Genomic DNA, 14333 nt, shown 5'->3' with positions numbered 1-14333 from the left:
TTCTGATAACCCACTACCATCGGACCAGCCAATCTTTCTTGTTCTTTATGGATTTCTTCCCTCACTCCACCTCATAAATGTTGAACACAAATTCAATCCTAGCCCACTTCCCTTATTTTTGTTGAGTAACTTAACCCATTTTTCTGGTTTCAGCTATTTTGTAAAATAGGTTTATGTTTCTCAAATTTGTAACTGCAGTGCTTCCCACCCCTCAAGCCTCAGAGCAGCATATCTGAGCCCTCGCTTGATACCTCTTGTCTCCCCATGTTCCCCGCAGGATCCTCTAGTTGATTACAACTTGGGCTACAAGGCTCCATCACTTCCTCCACAGTATGAATATTCTCTCTCCCTTGCCAACCTTAGAAGTTTGGTTTTATTAAGGGAACTAGAGGGTTTTCTTATCTCATGTAATCCTCATGCTTCAAACTTTTCCATGGTTCCCTACCATCTGTCGGATAAGGGGAAACTCCTTTAAATTGCTTGCAGGTAAGGCCCACATGTCCAGCCTTCCCTCTGTCCATTCCCTCTGTGTTCTGGGCCCCCAAATCCAAAGTTGTCTCTTTCCTCAGTGTTTGCTCAGGCTAAACACTGAGCTGGAGATACCTCCTGCCCTGGTGCTCAGTACCTGGTCATTTCATCTTTCCCTCTGCATTGTTTCTCAAATTCCCAGACATAGCTCTGTCCCTTCCCTTCCCACATACTTCCCAGCAGGATCTATTTATATGTCTGACTTTCTAACCAGACCACAAGCCCTTTGATAACCTAAGCTGTGCCCATGGAACCCTGTTGAAGGAATAAGTTTCAAAATTAATTGACTCATCTACAAACTTTATGTTAACTAGAAAAACAAATTAACTGTAACATTCCAGGCTTTAAGCATTCTGTTTCTTTAAAGTTTTAACATGTCTAGCACCACATTTATGTTACAGTCTTGACTAATTAATTAGCTAATATAGTATTTGCTGGACTATTATTCCTCTTGGTTTTCTGTTTATAATATTACCTGTGCTGACTCAGGCTGGAAGAGCCGAGCCATTTGGGATAAGTTGAATGTGCTTGTATGTGAATTAAACCTCCTTATCCTCAAGTTTTGACTTCTTGGTACTCACCTGGCTTTTTTTCTCTCTTCAATGTTGGTAGACTTCATGGGTAAAGGAGGAAAAACGAATTTTTAAAAAGTGGGTCCAGGGCGGCCAGTTAGTTCAGTTGATTAGAGCGCGATGCTCTTAACAACAAGATTGCTGGTTGGATCCCCATATGGGCCAATGTGAGCTGTGCCCCCCCGCAACTACATTGAAATAACTACTTGACTTAGAGCTGATGGGTCCTTGAAAAAACACACTTAAATAAATAAAAGTTCAAAAAAAAAAAAAAAAAAGTGGGTCCACTCACTTACTTTAAAGTCACATGGATTTGTTAGACTGAATCTGTGTGATTTCAAGTTGGAATTATCCATGTAGAGACATTCTTATTTACAAGTGCGTCCTCGTGGAAAAGAATTTCTCCAACAAACTGCCCAGCTGCTTCTCAAACACTGTTGTGATTCAGAGCTGTTGTCAACAAAAGGTCTCCATAGAAAACATGGATCTGTTTCATTTCGATAGCCAGCAGTGGCTGTTCTGCATTTAACAAGAGTGCTTTTATTTTATTTTATTTATTTATTTATGGAAACTTGGTGGTGGCTAGAACAAACAATAAAATTTTCAAGTAGAAATTTTCCCATAGACTGAAATCAAGGCTTCCACAGGGTTAAAACATGTGGGGGGTGAAGAGGGGGGAGGGGGGAATAAACATTACTGTTTTGTTTGTAAAGAGCAAGTTTTCAAAAACTCAGCTAATTTAACTCCCCCCACCCCCCAGTCCTTACTCCAGGAGTCTTACTCATAAAAGTTGGTTATGCTTCAACCCATATTTAAATTTACATCAGCATTGAAATAATAACACCATATGCATCACCTAGATAAATACAATTTTTGAGCTTTTGAAAGCTGAAGGAAATAATATTAGTCAATATTTCCCTCGGTAATATAGAAGAAAAGAACTAAAGGCTGTGTTTGAAGTTCACTGTAATTATATTCCACAGAAACAGTTATTGTTAGAGAAAACAATCAGAGACCTTACTCCATGACTCAGTCCCTCACTCTGTAACCTCTGCCTCTCTGCGGTGCAGGAACAATGGGAACTTATCCAGTCGGAATAATGGGAACACCACTGCCCTAGGGAACAGGAGATGTGTTTCCAGGGCTGGATCTGTCTTCAACGTGCCATATCACTTCACCTCTCAATGCCTCAGTGCTCTCCTCAGCTTCGAGACTACCTCCAGTAAAACACACCCACAAAAGCAAGCTCTATAATGTCCTCTGGCACCAACAACTTCCTCTTTGTGTCCAGTGCTATGCAAAGCAAAATGAACTGAGCATTCTAGAGGGTTAAACATAAGGTACATTATATACGATTTCCTTTTCATTACTGCCACTTCCTCTGTGGTCACTAATTTCTGGTTGGCCAGACCTTAAAATAAAAGACTATGTAGCCTGTGTGTGTGTGTGGGGGGGGGTGGGTGGGAATTGTTGGGGTTGGGGGGTAAGGGCGGGGGGATGGAGAGGGACCTTTTGAAGGCCACTTCAAAAGTAAGATGAGACTAAAACAGAAAGTAGCTAGGATGCACCCACTTCTCCCCACTTAGAAAAATACACAGGGCTTGAGGCAGATGAACTGTAGAAATCATGAGTGCTGCTTTGCCTGCCACTCACTGTTTCAGAGGCTGCAGAGACACACCACTGCCGACACTTGGCAGAGTAAGCCTGGCGATCGCACCGATAGACAGTCACAATGATGACTGTGCACAGCTTCCGTAACTCAACCTGAAACCAGGCAAACGCCATTTCAGGTTTCATTACCAGCCCCACATTCGCTGCCAAGGCTCACAAGCCTTCTGGGGGACTCAAGGCCAAGTTTCACTAACTTGGATGCTATTACCTGGCAAAATTAAAGTGGAATTGATCCGCCTCCTGCACACGCTCTAGGTTTATCAGTTAGTTTCAGATAGAGCTTGAAAATTCCACATAGAAGTTGTTCGCAATTCAGGAGGCAAAGATAGATTTCCAAGTACAATTAACCAGTATTTCATCCTAGGGCCATTGAAACCCGAACCCATGTTTTTCACCCGCATTGGTAGACAGCATTCGTAGTTAGAAGCATTCAGTTCCATCTGGTCGTTTCATTCCTGGTCAGATAATACTAGAGGTATCTATGTAACATACAAGCCACTGTCAAAAGCACTGAGCCATCTCCCCAAGACAGCTGTTTCACACAAGGGCTTCATTGTCTGAGAAAAGCTTGTATCATTTTACTTCAAGTGCTGCGGGAACAAGCATTCTGTCAGCTGCCACCGTTTGGAGGAAAACTCACTCAATGCAGATTTTCATTATTTTGTTATCGAGCCAAAAACCTACTATCGACTGTTAAGGATAAGGGTTTAAAACAAGAACTAAGGTCCTTGCTCTGCTTTTATTTTATCAGGGAAAATAATAGCTCCACACACCCGAAGAATTTATAGTTATATTTTTCAAAAGATAGCTTGAGGTTACTAGGTGACTACAAGTGCTTGTTTTCATTTTATCCTGCATTGTGCACATTTATCCAGTTTCAGGTAAACCGGCAAAGTGTTTTCCAGCCTGAGAATGCCAAAAACAGTATCCCTAGGAAGCAGCTGTCAGAATGAGGATAACAGCATCATAAAATAATTAATAACTGAATAATTATTTAAAATTGAATGGCTCCTTTCTTCGTCATCTATCTAACAGAGAAAGATGATTGCAACCACCCAAGCCCAAATCTGTACTTTAAATTCCCATTAAGCAGATAGGTTCTATTTCTTTCTTCTCCTTCTCCTTCTTCTCCTCTTCCTCCACCTGCCCCTCCTTTTTCTTCTTCTTTGCCGTGGACATACCCTTGAACATTTGAGGATTAGGGCCACCAACCCCCCACAGTAGAAAATCTGCATATTTTATTGACTCCTCTGACACTTAAGGTGTCCTCTCAGTATATGTGGGGGACTTGTTCCAGGACCCCCTGCAGATACCCAAATACACAGTTGCTGAAGTCCCCTGTATAAAATGGTATAGATCAATGCATAAAATCAGCCCTCCGCATCCTCAAACTCCTAACCTAAATAGTACAGGTGCTGATTGAAAAAAAATCATATAAGTGGACCCATGGAGTTCAAGCCCATATTGCTTAAGGGCCAACTGTATTATGAATTCAGGAAGACATTTAACAAAATACCTTATATTCTTATAAGCATAATGAATAACTATGAGCATGATGATAGCAGGCTTGTTCTACCCACCTTCAGCTGTTGCAGACTTTATTATTGTGGTAAAATATACATATGATCTATTTAAACTATTTTTTAAGTGTACAATTCAGAGACCCATTAAGTACACTCACCAAACATTTCAAAAGATTTTAAAATTGGGATAATGCTGGTGGCCACCCCCACAAAATAAAGTAAGCAAGTATGGTAAGAATCTTCCTTTCTCTCCCTCTATTCTCCTTATGTTTTCATGACTTTGAAGACTAGCTCTCATGGGAGGGATCTGTCAAGGAGCAACTTTTGTCGTGTACATGGAAGAGATGCCCTCTTTGTATAGGACCCAAGGAACACATAGGGGCTTGGCCAAGAGATAGATACATCTGTGCCTAACCGATTCATCAAAATGTTTTTTCTGGGTGTCCACAGATTTATTTTAAAGCTGGTTACTCAGAAACTGGCTATGCCTGTCAAACAGGATTGGCCTCTCTTCCTTACCACCACACTTGGTATGAAAAAAGAAAAGGTTAATTTAGAGAATTAGTAAAACAAAGGCCCTGTGCAACTCCAGGCCCAGTTATCAGAACAGAATTGTGGTTGCCAAGGAGCCAGGGAGAGATATGTAGGGAGAGCTTTAGAGGAAGGCACCAAGCAACACACAAAGTATCATTATCTTGTCAAATGTTATTCATGTTGTATCTGTTCCATCAGACACTTCTGCGTTTTGTGACCTTGGACAAGATACTGCAAGACAGCTGTTTTGAGGGCAAATAAAACAACACCTGTCAAAGTCTCTAGCTGACTGCCAGGGGTATTGTAAGGACAAGATAAATATTCTTTCATGTGCTTATATTTTCCCTTCTTGCAGTGGAGGGTTGCTCCGGCTTTCTGGTCAGATCCTCCCTCGGATCTGCCTCATTCGAAATTGGCGACTCTTTGACCTGGGCATATGAGTTTATCTCTGCACTGTTTAGAATTCTGGAACGCTAGTAGATTGGAGCTCCTATTTTGTACTTCCCAGAACGCGAAAGAAAAAGACTTGAAGTGCTGGAGAAATAGAATTGCATCCTAAGAGCTGGAAGGGACACAGGGCTCAACGAGACCATCTAGCTAACCAACCAACACAGCAGTCCTTTCTACTGTTTCTGTAGCAGGTGCTCCTCTGTCTCTGCCAAACCTTTGCTCTGAGGAGAAGGGCTCATCACCTCACAAGGGAATGCCGCTTCCATCTTTTGGCAACAATAACTGCTAGTTATTTATTAAGTATGTGTTAGCTACTTAGGAAGAAATGTTTTGTTAGGTAAAATACTTTTGTAAAATAGAATTTCCAAAATATTTCGAGGACTCAAATACATAGCCACTGATCCCTTGCTATGTGCCAGCAAAAGTGAAGATGAATGACATAAAAATTTCTGTCCTCGGAGAGCTCACTTTTTAGTGGAGGAGAAAGACACACAGATTATCATAAAGTAATGTTGGAAATACCTGATAGACAAATGTACAGGCTACTATTACAGAGACACACCCAATTCAGCCTGAGGGGAGGCATTCCACAAAGACTTTCAGAAGGTGAGGCCCAAGCTGAGACTTAAATGAAGAGCCATATTTTGTAAACTAGTTGGGCTTACATGAATAGATGCTACTAATTTGAATCAGTTTTGTACATTTAGAAAAACACGTGTAAAGGGCATTTATTTCTAAACTTTGGGTTAGTAGTTTGATCTAAAACGATGAAGTTATATTTTTAAAAAGTGATAATTTGGACTTTTCACTATAGACCATTGGCTTTCAAACTGTATTCTAGGAATCCTAGGATATTTTTCGGGGGGTAAGTGAGGGTTGTTAGAGACCTTCATGGGGGGGTGGTGGTAGAAACTAAGCAAACAGGTCTCTGGGCCCTCACCAGAACAGCTTCACTGCTCCTCCTGTTATGTTTACTGGTGTGTATACATTTTTTTTAATTAGATAAAGGAGCTCTGATATTAAAATATTAAAGTTTCAAACTACAAAAGGAGACCAACTCCCCAGTGAAACAGGTTTCATTGTGTACTTGCCATCTAAGGCTAATTTACTCAGCTGGTATTTTAAAGCAAAGCACCAAAAATACTCCCACCCTGAGTTATCTTCGTTCATTCTACAACCATGACCCAAGCACCACCATCCCCACCCCACCTCTACACCTCGGGCAGCAACCTCGTAAAATAAAGAGGTAGATCTGAGAAAATTCACCACTACTCTGAAGAAAACATGAATTATTAATGGCGGGATAGTAGCCACTTCACGTACAAAGACAGCAAATTATTATTCTTTAGACCAAATCTTGTTATAACATAATCTTTTCATATTAAATAGGTTTAAAAGTTCCATTTATAAATCAGTATTTTAAGTAACATCTGAAGTAAGATTCTGGAACCTGGAACAACTGGACAGTTCCTTCATGTTTATTATTTTGGGACTTTGACAGTCGTGTACATTTCAAAATATAAACATGCTTCTCTTCATCCCAAACACAGGATGAGAACCAGGTTTTCTGACAAGATTTTCATCTTTCAAATACTTGTTTTTTATCAAAATATATTGATTTATTTTCACAGAGTCTTAAGTCTTAAGAAAGATTGTCCTAAATCTTTACACAATGACCATCCTCACACATCATTATAAAGCTGGGTTGAGAGAAGTAGATCTAGTCTCAGATCAGAAGAAAACCTCCGATTAAAGTAAACATCAGATGAGCAGCATTCTTGGGTCCTATTGGAAGGCAACTGGGAAGCTAGAAAGAGTACCAAACTAATGGATTGAAATTTGAAAGATAGCTTGTCCTGTTGAGCAGCACACTAAAGGCCATTGCTCCTGTGACACTGATTTTTCCTAGGAAAATTTAGTAAAATTTGGGTATGCCCACAGGGGGTAAAGGAGAATAAGATGCAATTGCTAAGACTCTCTTACTGAAATCTATCCCCACCCACTGCTTCTGGGTGGTGCCTCATTCACCTGTTACAAGGGCAAAAGCTAATTTTGCTGTGGATCAACACTCAGGTGAACCTGCAGTGGCACCAACGGTTAGGGACAAGTGTCAAGGAGATTTACTTTTCCACTGCTAATTTGTTTGCACTTATAGTATGAAAGAACAAAAGCAATGTTACAGAAACCCATTTATGGATTTTCTAACCCGCTCATAAAGGCAACAAATAAGCTAGTCAGCCAGTTAGTAGGAGCCAGGCAGGAGGAAGGAGCACAGAGAAGAGATGTGACCAAGAGTGCGAACACAGCGAGGATATCCCACAGCCTGCTAACTGTTATTTTACAGACTTAGTTTTCATTGAAAAATACTTCCTTTATGGAAAACTCAATGCACCTTAACACAACGAGTTTGGTTTACTTAGTAAGTCTTTTAAATTGGATTTACAGTAGGCTGTAGGTCTGATTATTAAGAAATTATTATTATTATTATTATTTTTACTTTAAATTAAAGTTTATTGGAGTGACAGAAATTATTATTATTATTTTTGTTAAGGATGACCATGCATGATGGTTATGTAAAAAAAAAAAAGTCCTTATTAGTGTGAGATACATAGTGAAGTTCCTTGATGCCTCAGATTTTCTTTAAGATACTTTGGCAAAAACCACAATAAGTGGGCAGAGATAAGATAAGACTTGCCAATTGTTGAACTGAGTGATGGGTATATAGGGTTTATTGTATTAAACTTTCTACTTTTGTGCGTGTTTTAAAATTTTTGTAATAAAAAGTTAATTCTGATTTTAAAAGTAGGTCTAAAAGAACCATATCAGGACAATACTCTTCTAGGTGGTTCTCACACAAAAATGAAGGCAGACTTTAATGCCTACCACCAAATGTCTTTGATTCAAAAATATCATCAGTTAGATCCACCATTCGTTTAATGATCGTTTTTCAGAGGAAAATAAACACACAACATTAAAATACACATTGATGATAAACTATTAACATATCCAATTTCAGAATTGTTGAAAATGTGCCTCAGAATTGAGGTACTCTGGTAAAAAAACTTACTCTGGTAATTTTTCTTTGTCAATTTGTAGGCATCGTTATTAAAAGGCCAAGTTTGAAAATAATGGTGTGCGAGGATTTCATTATTTATTGTATTTATTCATCATATTTTATTTATCATTTACTTTAACCCATTAAATTGGAATTTTTGTTAATTAATTTAGGGGCTGAAGGTTTCCCTCCCTAAAACGTAAGACAGAAAGTGCCAGGGGAAATAGGCGTAAGAATGTAAATAAGGGTAGGCCTCTACTGGCCTATACATTATTAGGCTTGTTTTAATATTGTATGTTAATGAAAGTAATAAAACTGAAACATTGTAAATGCCCAATGCACATGTGTATGTGGACCTTGAAACTTGTTAGAATTACTGTTAATATCCTGAGAATCAGCACCCCTTCAAGTAATATCTTGGGTAAGAGGCACCACCCAAGGAATAGGAGGAGGTCACCACCATGCCGAGGTTGGTATTTTTCAGAGAGGAAAAGTTCTAGAGCTAGAAGTCACAGACCTAGAGTTAGCGTGGGTGTTACATCTGCCCAGCAGTTCTCTTTTTATTGGGCAGCGCAGGGGCGTGTGGACTCTCGGCTGGAATCGCCCGGCTCTTTCATCTGTTCTGTTTGGGGTAAGGCTAGACTGCAGGGATGGACCAGTGCGACTGGCAGGGGAGAAACCACCAGTTTAAAGACACAAAGGAAGCCCAGACCCCAGTGCCAGGTGTACAAAGGTGAGCAGCTGCGTTACTTACTGTCTTCCGGCAGGTTGTTTTCCCGCTCTTCTCTTTCCATCTGCTGACACCACCCTTCCATGCGGTCTCGCTCTGCCTGGAGAAGCTTCAGAAACCAGTGGCCGTCCCGGTGGCACACTGACCTTTGAACGGCCTCCATAGGGTCTTCAGTGATCGAGTCAATCCAGGGATCCGGGGGAGGCAGAATTGAAGGGTCAAAATCCGCATCAAAGTCATCGTCGGCTGCGCAGGCGTGGTAATGGTTTCCTGAGCCCTGAATGCTGACAGTGGAAGTGCTGGCGTCGCGGGAGAACTGTCTGGCCATTGGTCCGGAGCACGAATTGTCCTCTATAGACTCCAGCGAGTTTTCCAGATTGTCGTGGAAGTCCAGGTCGGCCTGCACTGCTGTCGTCACACTGTTGGATCGAGTGAACCTGCGGAAGCTGGGGGAATAGAGAAAGGAGATTTAGTTCAAGGATATTTCTTGAAGCAACACCACAGTCTACTTTTTTTCATGGGTGTGGCTACAGGGGGTCTGAACTTCTCAGTCTGCAGAGGTAGGCTCTTGATTCAAGAGTATAAATTGCCATGGCTCTAATATAAAGAATACAAATTTCTCATCTTTTTTTAATAGTAAAGCATATCTAGAGAAATTTTTAGAAGTGGAACAATGTGTGCCCTCTCAAAGCCAGTATAATCCCCAATGTCCAACATCCTCCCCAAATCTGGGCAGCTTGAATCCCGAAATTCACGTTGGTGAGGGGTAAGAGAGCAATTCAATCATATTTTATTATGCATAATTTGGTTAGAAATGAGGGGAGAGGAGCCAAGACTATCGTGAATCCTGCAAAATCACATTTTTTTCCCAGTGGCAACTCTTACCAAGTAAGACTTCCTGAAAGCAAACTAAAGAATTGCTAGATTCCTCTTAAAATTAAGACTCCTTTCTCTGATAAGGATTCACTGTCTCTTGATCATATAGGTTTATTGTAATTTGGTACACAGCCTTTGGGGCAAAAATTGGCTCACAATTCTAGAGTTCTCCTATACTGTCCTTTGTGCTTTTAATTTCCCTTCCCACGGTCCTTCTACCAAGGTGATAAAAGACAACTTGTTAACAGATTCAGTCTGAGCATTTTATGTGGACATCCATGCGATCAGCCTTTCCCAACTAAACGGATTTATACATCTCTGGTTGACCCCCACAATGAAGACATGTGGAAGGTAGGAGGAGTGGGAGAAGAACAGAGGAGGCATGAATTCTTTCTCAGACAAGGGGCAAGGGAAGGTGTGGGCATGAAGTAATTTAAAACACACCAAAAAGTGCTTCACTGGCTCCTGGAGCATCAGAAAACAATGATGGAGAATGTAAGTCCACTGAAGGCATGTGTCCGTTATCCCACTTTGTATTTTTTTTTTTTAAAGGTAACTTCCTGATCTAATATTTTATTTATTTTTTTATTGTGAAAAAATACGTATAACAAAATTTACCATTTTAATCATTTTTAAGTGTACAGTTCAGTGGCATTAAGTACATTATTCACATTGTTGTGCAAACACCACCATTATCCATCTCCAAAACTTTTTCATTCTCCATAATTGAAACTTTATACCCATTAAACAACCACTATCCATTTTCCCCTTCCCGTCCAGTCTCTGGCAACCACCATTCTCTCTCTCTCTCTATGAATCTGACTACTCTAGGTTTGCTCATATAAATGGAATAATACAGTATTTGTCCTTCTGTGACTGGCTTATTTCACTTAGCACAATGTCTTCAAAATTCATCCATGTTGTAGTGTGTATCAGAATTTTTGTCCTTTTAAAGGCTGAATTGTACTCCACTGTACAGTAGTCCCCTCTTATCTATGGGGATACATTCCAAGACTCCCAGTGGATGCCTGAAACTGCAGATAGTACCGAACGCTACATATACTATGTTTTTTCCTATACATACATACCTGTGATAAAATTTAATTTATAAATCGGGCATAGTATGAGAGTAACAACAACTACTAATAAAAATGAAACAATTGTAATAAAAGTTATGTGAATGTGATCTCTCTCAAAGTATCTTATTGTACTATACTCACCTTTTCACTTAAAGGAAGCACTTTACAGCTTCTCTTTAGCATATCCGAATTGCCAACAGCACTACTCTTGCATTTGGGCCATTATTAAGTAAAATAAGGGTCACTTGAACACAAGCACTGTGATAGGAAATCTGATAACCGAGTCCACTACTGACTACCTGATGGGGAGTATACACAGTGCATATACGCTAGACAAAGGGATGATTCACATTGCTGGGCAGTGCGAGATTTCATCATACTACTCAGAACTGCACAATTTAAAACTTATAAGTGGTTTATTTCTGGAATTTTTATTTAATATTTTCAGACCATGGCTAACTGTGGGTAACTGAAAACCCACAAAGCAAAACCGTGGATAAGGGGAGACTACTGTATATACAGAGGGTGCCAAAAAAATGTATACACATTTTAAGAAAGGAAAAAACTGTATTAAAATTACACTGATGGTAACGACTTTGAGCACCTCTTGTAATTGCAGAAGTCAAACGTGATTTGTATTCATCTTTTGTTATTGGTATATATTGAGTATTACAATTTTAATACAGTTTTTTCCTTTTTTAAAATGTGTATTTTTTTGGCATTCTCTGTATGTACCATATTTTGTTTTTACACGTATTTTGTTTATACATTCATCTGTTGATGGACACTTGGATTGTTTTGACTTTCTGGCTATTGTGAATAATTCTTCTATGAACATGCGTGTACATACATCTCTTAGAGATCCTGCTTTCAATTCTTTTAGTTATATACCCAGAAGTAGAATTGCTGAATTATATGGTAATTCTGTTTTTAATTTTTTGAGGAATGGTCATACTGTTCTCCATAGCAGTTACACCATTTTATTTATTTATTTATTATTTTTTTATCAGGGAATATTGGGGAACAGTGTATTTCTCTAGGGTCCATCAGCTGCAAGTCGTTGTCCTTCAATATAGTTGTGGAGGGCACAGCTCAGCTCCAAGTCCAGTCGCCATTTTTAATCTTTAGTTGCAGCGGGCACAGCCCACCATCCCATGTGGGAATTGCACCTGCAATCGTATGGTTGACAGCCCATGCTCTAACCAACTGAGTCATCCGGCTGCCCCAGCAGTTGAACCATTTTATATTCCCATAACAGTGCACAAGGGATCCAATTTTTCTACATCCTTGCCAACACATTTTTTTTTTTTACAGTAGCCATCCTAATGGGTGGGAGGTAATACATTTTCTTGACTAGTTCATGATTATGGCATTTTAAGATGGCTTGTTTGTGAGTTGATTTTCAATTACTGTTCTATATTTAATAGGGCCAGCATTAAAGAATAGTGCACTAAATAATGTCCATACAACATTTAATAAACCAGGTTCTTTTATTTTTTAACTCTCTCGAAACACTATGAAAGCCAATTAATACTAATACTCTGGTCCATCAAAAATAAAGAATGACTAGAATAAAACAGTTACATAGTCATTTGCAAGACTGTACAAAGACTGAAAGTCATAAAAATAAGAGTTCAATCATATCAATAATTCAATTTTTTCCCCTAGACAATAAATGTCTAGGAAAAAATGGCTGCACTATTGATCTGTGTTAGTTATTAGGGTGGTCAAAATGATCAAATATGTTATAACTCATTTTATGAAGATAGACCAGCTAAAACTGGCCCATCTCACTGTTTGCTGTTCTCAAGAAATTACTTCTGTTGAAGGTATTATACCTGGCCATTTTATAAGTTTTTTAACTCTCTAATAGACCATTAAAAAAAAATCACACAGTGTGAAAGCCTGAAAGCAATGTTATAGATCTCTTGTACTAGGAATAAAAGGAAGAACCTTTTAGCAAAATGGTTCTTCCAATGGCCACTTATTCCTTGGCTGTCGTAGGCCATTTCTGTTTTCTCGTTCATCCCTCAAATGTTAAATGTCATCTCCTGAAGCTGAGCTTTCTCTCCAGCTGCATATGTGTAACTTGGATGACTCTCCTTGCAACAGTTGATATTCTGGCTGATCTAACACAATATCCCAACCATGAAAACACTAGGCTCCACTCTTCAATATCATGTATTGCCAGAGGCATTACATTTCCAGACTTAAAGAAGGACTAATGTCTTATTATTTTGAATTGGAGCAAACTTTCCAGAGACACAGTCTGTTCCACATACAAAACAGAATGACCTATTTTCCTGTGCTTCTGTTTTTTATCTACACAAAACTGTACCACCAGCATTCCTGATAGAAGGCTCCTGGCTATGAATCTTGTAAAGTATCCACCTTCTTTTAAAAAATTACTTGGCAGTAGATTAGTAGAAGTTTGCAGTTTAGTCACCCAGAAAGAAATAAAAGTTAAGTAAAATTAAAATGGTTTGGGATTAAAAGCGGTGCCTTTGAACTCAGACAGCCCTGTCCAGGCTGCACTGTTTCTATCAATTAAGTTCCTAAAGCAAGTGCTTTCTTCCACCCAGAGCTTTCAAAGAATGTTCTGCTCTACAAAACATTTTAAGTCTTTCATGTACAAAGTTCCTTCTCTGTGAAAGGTGTAATCAAATTGTTATTGTTGTTTTAAATTTTTGATAAAAACGCAAATGGAGTCACTGGATTAATTTCTGTATTTTTGAAAAGAACAGATCAGTTGCTGATTGCTGGTGAAAATCTAAAAGCTGAACCCAGTGTCTTGCTATTTTCGAACACACAATTACCAATCCTGAAGCTCCTTAGGTCCTTCATGCCCTGAAGGTACAATGTGTAATAATTACAACTTCTGAAAAGGGCTGGCCAATAGTCTGGCCTAAGGAGCAGAAAACCATGAAACTAAAGACTGGATCAACCAGACGGGACACAATACCCCGTCTGTTCTGAATAGCAAGAGGAAAGTCACTTGTTAGTATTCTGCTGTTGCTTTGTGCTCCTTTTATGAAAGAAGTTTATATTTCAATTAGAGGATTTTTCTGCCCCCTCCCTCCCACAACTTTTCTGTACAGCAGATTACAAATCAACACATAGATGGTAAATTGCAGAGGCCCATACTTGTCCCCCCTGTCTGCTGGGGCTGTTGTTAAACAAAAGTCATGAACAAAAACTAAGCACAGTCATTATCTTTAGATCACACATGCTTTGGACCTGCAAGGCATTCTCCTATGTGAGACTCAAGTCATAAAATTATCGTAGGAGACCAACTGAGTCATTCCGTTACAGAAT

General features: G+C 39.3%; 1 protein-coding gene across 23 annotated transcripts in view; it reads right to left on the bottom strand.

Annotated features, from left to right (window-relative positions):
• Nucleotides 1-14333, bottom strand: part of DLGAP1 (DLG associated protein 1) — an 855894-nt gene that overhangs the window by 17232 nt on the left and 824329 nt on the right. For all 23 annotated transcript variants that reach the window (XM_019755703.3, XM_019755707.3, XM_074340269.2 and 20 more), the window contains one exon: nt 9088-9509. In XM_019755703.3, the coding sequence (XP_019611262.1) occupies nt 9088-9509 (422 nt within the window). The remainder of the gene's footprint in view (nt 1-9087; nt 9510-14333) is intronic.

This window comes from Rhinolophus sinicus, chromosome 4 (assembly GCF_057876585.1).
Source record: "Rhinolophus sinicus isolate RSI-liver-muscle chromosome 4, RSI-T2T, whole genome shotgun sequence".
Taxonomy (NCBI): Eukaryota; Metazoa; Chordata; class Mammalia; order Chiroptera; family Rhinolophidae; genus Rhinolophus; species Rhinolophus sinicus.
The sequence above is the reverse complement of the archived record's forward strand: the minus strand, read 5'-3'. Positions and strand labels throughout refer to the sequence as shown.